Consider the following 6,000-nt stretch of genomic DNA (forward strand, 5'->3'; position numbering starts at 1 on the left):
AAGAGAAGTGTATTATAACGGTAGATACATGTCACTATACCTTTGTCCAATCCCATAGAATGTACAACACCAAGAGTGGACCACAATGAAAACTATGGACTTTGGGTGATAATCATGTGTCAGTGTCGGTTAATCAGTTGTAACAAATATTCCACTCCGGTGAGGGATTTTGATAATGGCGTATGTGATAATGGCATGTGTGTGGGCAGGAGGTATATGGGAAACCTCTGTATCTTCCTCTCAATTTTACCATGAACCTAAAACTTCTCTGAAAAAATAAAGTCTTTTTTCAAAAAACGAAAAATTAGAGAGAGAGAAGTGACTGGGGTCAAGTGGGGAGAGAAAGGTCAAGCAGCATCTTTGCAAGATGCTATTGTTCATCACACTCCCACTTTCGTTATCTCCTGTGATCCTTTCAGTCACTCTCATCTGATTTTATAGATGGGGAAACTAAAGTGCAGAGAATTAAGGTAATGGTTTACCCATAAGTAGCCTACTGGTAAACAAAGATGACAGGTTGCGAAGCCAGTTCCTCCAATTTCAAACCCCACACATTTCATTTTCACCACGTTGCTTCCAAGAAATGATCAAGGGCAAGATATTTGGCAAAAGAGAAATATGCTATGAAAAGAAAATTAAAATCACCAATCATTTTTAAACCAAGGAGGGTTATCAACTCTTTTTTCTTTTCCCAGATTTAACTGAACTCTGGGTGGGGAATGTATATGGAGTAACATGAGGATTAGCTATGAGGAAAAATTTAATAACAGAGACAGTGATTTAGCCACTAATGAGGTTATGAGGGATACCCTTGGAATATAGCTTTAAGATGCAATTAAACCCTAACATCGAACCTTCCATCATTCCAGGAAAAGTTGAATGAGAATCTGTGTGAAGACAAAGGGACGGATGTTAATTTAAAGTTCCTAGCTGTCAGCCTTGATCTTTATAAAATGGAACTATCTTTTTAAACTGTAAAAGATTTGTTTTTACACATTTTTTTAAAATTCAGAAGTGAATAACATAGGAAGTACTCCACAAACTCCACTCAGAAGCCCCTTTCCAAGAGACAATCATTGTTAACAATTTGATATTGTGCCTTCTACACTGTATTTATTTTACCTAAATGTGATCATTCTCTACATACTGTTCTCTAACCGTTTTTTTCCACTCCATATGATAGACAATGTTCCAGGTGAAAAGGTAAATCTACCTTTTTATTTTCAATAGTGGACATACCATAATTATTATTTTCTTTTTATTGAAGAATTTAATACAGTAATATTTTCAGAAGAAAGACAGATCATTTCACCAATTTCTTTTCATTCTCCTGTCCAGTTTCAACCACCCACAGAGTTTTAGTTGTTCCCACTTTATAGGTGTGAAAACAGTCATTTCTTTCTTCCCCAGAAGCTTTGGTCACTTGGCCCACTAATTCTGTGTATGTAAGAAATATTGACATGAAATAAGTATTCATTTCTAGAACAAAAAATTCTCCAGGTAAAGGTTATGGTATTTTCTGCTTCACATAGAACTTGTGAAAAATAAAATCTTTAATGCATGGGATTCAAAATTAATATCCCATGACCAGAGAAGTGACCACAATCTCACATCACAGCAGTACTTAAAAGTTCTTATAAACCAAGTAAAGGAGTTGAGATTTTATTCTGAAGGCAATGGGAATTAGTGGGGCATGAATGTATTTTTAACTGGGGGAGAGCATAGTCAGATAATTGATACAAGGAAGCTCTCACTAGCTAAAGATAATGGTTTAGAATGGTGAAAATCCAGGGGCAAGGAGACCCAGTTACTCACAAATGACAAGTCTTTATTAAGATATTGTAACCGAAAAACCAGCCTGAACTGACCCTGTCCTGTTCCTAACCAGAACTAAGTTGTTTTTCAGAGACAACAGAGCAAAACTAAATCATGCAGCCAACAAACGCACAGAGGAGAAAATTTTGCCTTTAAATAACACCAGGAACCAAAGTTTCTCCCCCACCATGGAACCAAAAGACCAGAACATGGCTAGAACCCGAATGCCAGAATCCTTTCAGAAGCGAAGGGTTTTTTGTCCAGGAAGATCCCGTGCTGAAGCCTCTTTACCATATCTTACCATACACGGCCAAGTCCTGAAGCCCTCCAATTGAACCCTGCCCCATTCCAACCAGTGCTTCCACATACCAACCCATTCTACCTTAACTCATAAAAATTTGACTGAACCCCATATCAGGGAAACAGGCTGAGAGCCTTGCCTCCTGTCTTCTTGCCGGTCGCCTTCTCACTAAAGCGTTTTCTTTTCTCAGAAGTCAGTGCCATAGTATTGGCTTCTATGTGCATTGGGCAGAGAGCCCCATGCTTAGTAACAGTATTAAGTATTATACCTTATTCATACTTTACCTTTATTTTACTTTTTTAAAATACTACTTTACTTACTTTATTAAGATATTAAGTATTGTTGAGGCAAGTTGATTCTGAGCCTTGATATAATTACTGCTGACAGAAATATTGTAGGCAAGCAAAACTTGACACCCCAAAATGTCTCTCTGGTATGTGGATTATTTCAAACTGAAAACAATCAAGGCCCAAAAGATTCAGGAAGAAACTTTGACCTTCCCACTTCAAACTGCCTGAAGATAGTAGATAGAAGCCTTGTTCTAGGAAGGGAGCTGTCAGAGTAAATGATTATAGTATGAACTAGGTTTGTAAACAGGGATGAACCTAGCAAAGTCTGTTTGTTAAACTTCCTCCGTGTCCCATTGTCTCTTCATGGCCCAGCAAACATTTGTTTACCAAACATTTGCTTTTCTGTCTCCACTCAATGGCCTTCCTCCCCTGTGAAGTCCTGAACTCCTACCCCCAACATCTTCTTTTGTCTTTAGCTGAAGATGATATTTAAGGTGAGGGTTTCAACCTTTTTAGCAAGTTATTTAATTTTTCTGGGTCTTTCCCATGTATACGTGTTTTTAAACTTTTGTGTGATTTTCTCCTGTTAATCTGTCTCATGTCAATTTAATTCTTAGACCAGCCAGAAGAACCTAGAAGGGTAGTGGAAAATTTCTTCCACCCCAACAGTATAAATACAAACTCTGGCCTCTCCTTCTAAAATGTCCCTTGCCCTCAGTAAATTGCCAAAGATACCAACCTCCACTTCCAAGAGGGCTTAATTACATGGCTGTAGGCTGGAAGCCTGTTTCTCACCACATGAACCTCTCTCTCCACAGGGCTGCTTGAGTGTCCTCATGCCATGGAAGCTAGCTTCCTCCAGAGCAAGCAATCCAAGAGAGAAGGCAAGAAGAAAGCCATGTGCTTTACATCCTGGTGTCAGAAGTCACACAATGTCATACATACCTTATTCATTTCATTGGAAGTAAGTCAGTTAGTCCATCCCACGTTCAATGGAAGAGGAGTTAAGTGCCATCTCTAGAAGAGAGGAATGTCAAAGAATTTTTGGACATATTTTAAAACCCCCAGAGGAGTCTAGTTTCAAATCCAGATTGATACACATGAGAGTCAGAGGCTTAGGGGACTGTGAGACGTAATTCTCCAGGAATTCACAAAAGCAAATGGGAGTTCTTTAGACTTTCACAGTCCATAGAACTGGGAGGATTCAGTTTAGTTTATCTGGACATCTGAGAGGCAGGGAGGCCAAATGATACTTCAGTTATACTATTAACCTCCCCATGTTATCAAATGTGTTACTGAGAGCATGAGATCTAATTCTTTCCTGTTAATACTCAAAATTATGAAAACATCCAAAGTATTGCATTATTTCCACGTATCCCAATTTTTAATTCCAACTGAAATTGGCATCTATGTTAGCACTCAGGGTGTTCTGCTCTTTCTGGGAAGGATTAGACATATGTTAGCTGGAGAAGGTGAACCTTTAAAATGAGCCCTTGAGTGCCTGGATCCCCTTTTCTCTTCAGGCTTTTTTCAAAGGCAGGTTTAGCTCATGTGTGTGGGTATGTGTGTGTTTGCTTGAAATTAGACTGAGAAATTACATCGTTTAACCAGTTTATTGTACCAGTTGGACACTGTAGGGTAAAGGCAGGAATAAATTTTACTTTTTATCACCACTGCCCCCCTTTAAATGCTCTATTATTAATTCATGTACCCTCCCTTCAATGAAATCTCAATCAGATCTCATAGCTTTTCCAATCACCCTCAGATAATAAAATATTACTCTATTTTGTCTAGTCTAAGATAAACATATTTTTCCATTTTAATATCTCATCTCTGAATCTCAAAGTCATCTTGTAGTCACAATTGGAAGGGATTTTTTTCCCCAAGTGTTATATAAAATAATGGAACATCCTATAAGCAATAGCATCTTAGACTCAATGAAATTTAATAATCTCTTTTTCCAGGTATTAAAAAATCTAGTCAGTTATAATAATCAAAATCCTATTCTCATCAAATTTAAAACTTCTCTCTTCTCTGATCTCTAGCCTACTTCAGGCTTGGAAGCCTATAATGAAAGAAGATGGGGATGGTTAGAATCATCTTCAGCTCTTATTCTACCTTCTCCTTGACTCCGTAGCTGATGCTTTGGGACCTTTCAGGGATTGGAGTGAGGAGATTGAAAAGAAGTAAAAGTAAATATAGTGTTATTTCACAGTACAGTTATACTCTGGTATAGGTATTCTCTCTGTGAGGGATGTTCTAAATGTCAATTCCTTCTTTCTTGGAGTGGTTTTGTGGCTTTTTCAGAGACAACTTCCATCATTGGGGATCTCTCACCTACAGTTCATTTGACGTACACTATGCCTCCTCTTACAACTTCCCCTTTAGCCACTGGTTTTTGTGGCCCACTCCTCCATTGGATTTACTCCTCTTGCGTGGAGTCCTGTTCATAACAACCCAATACATTCCTACCTCGGGGGCCTCATGGGTTCATGGGAAATTCAAACATCCTTTGTCACACCAGATGCTAGAAGTTGTGGTGGATTCCGACAGAGCCCTTTTCCCTCACTGTGCTCCTAGTCAACAGAGCTCAGGCCACTGACTCTCACCTTTAAACTTTGTAGTTGTGAGTCAGATGCCAGTCCTTGCATGGAACATGTGAAAAACTCTCCAAATGGTTCTCTAGAAGCATCATCACTGGGTCTGAGAACAGTATCTCATTAATTGCCTCTTGGAATGGTCAGTCTTAGGCAACTTCACTTCTGTTTCGGGTTTCATCATCAACTTTAAGACAAACACACTCACATATAAAATGCTAAAAAAGAAAAAAGGTTTATTTATTTTTTTCTACGTGTCATAGTGCTTTTCATTTTCTATTTAATGTCACTTTACATATACAAAAATTTAAATTTTTAGCATGAATTTTACCATTATCTTTATAGTGTGCATAGCTAGTTTTATTTTTTGTTGAATTATAGTTAATTTACAATATTGTGTTAATTTCAAGTGGACAGCAAGGTGATTCAGTTATATATATATATATATATATATATATATATATATATATATATATATATAATTTTATTTATTAAATCAATTAATTCTCTACTTTTTCCCCAAAAATGCTGAGAAACTGCTCACAATAAAAGATATAACAGTAGGGTGAGATACAGTGACTATCTACTTTATGCTGGGTCTTTTATGTTACTGTTGATATATTGAGAAGGACAAAACATCACTAATGTAGTATGCCTGCCAAGAATGCATAACCCAAATTTAATCATGAGGAATAGCAAAGACTCAGAATATAGAAATCAAAACGAACTATCAGCTTTCTTACTGACAAAGATAATTTGCAGAATGCAGAGGCCAAATGCTAATACTTCCTAAAACTTGGCTCCTGAATTAGTCAGATTTAACACCAGTCCCTCTCCTCAGTACATGCATAAACCATAGGCCTCTTAATTCAGGAAACAATGTCTACCCCATTAAGCTTATCAAACGGAGGAAAGGAGACTAGAATACCCTGGCTCTGGGGTAGGCAGATTGAAAAGAGAAAAGAACCCAGAAGCAACTGACATACACATGTCCACA

At 37.6% G+C, this 6,000-nt stretch overlaps 1 protein-coding gene across 1 annotated transcript in view; it reads right to left on the reverse strand.

The window, feature by feature from the left end:
- The window catches only part of TNFSF4 (TNF superfamily member 4), a 122,273-nt gene extending 117,226 nt beyond the window's left edge, over positions 1-5,047 (reverse strand). Inside the window, exons 1-2 of the mRNA XM_081254588.1 lie at positions 5,016-5,047; positions 3,352-3,423 (exon numbers count right to left, since the gene is read on the reverse strand). Of these exons, the coding sequence (XP_081110714.1) occupies positions 3,352-3,360 (9 nt within the window). The 5' untranslated portion in view covers positions 3,361-3,423; positions 5,016-5,047. The remainder of the gene's footprint in view (positions 1-3,351; positions 3,424-5,015) is intronic.
- Positions 5,048-6,000: the final 953 nt, after the last annotated feature.

The sequence above is a fragment of the Mesoplodon bidens genome (genome assembly GCF_964165515.1).
Source record: "Mesoplodon bidens genome assembly, chromosome: 2".
Lineage (NCBI taxonomy): Eukaryota > Metazoa > Chordata > Mammalia > Artiodactyla > Ziphiidae > Mesoplodon > Mesoplodon bidens.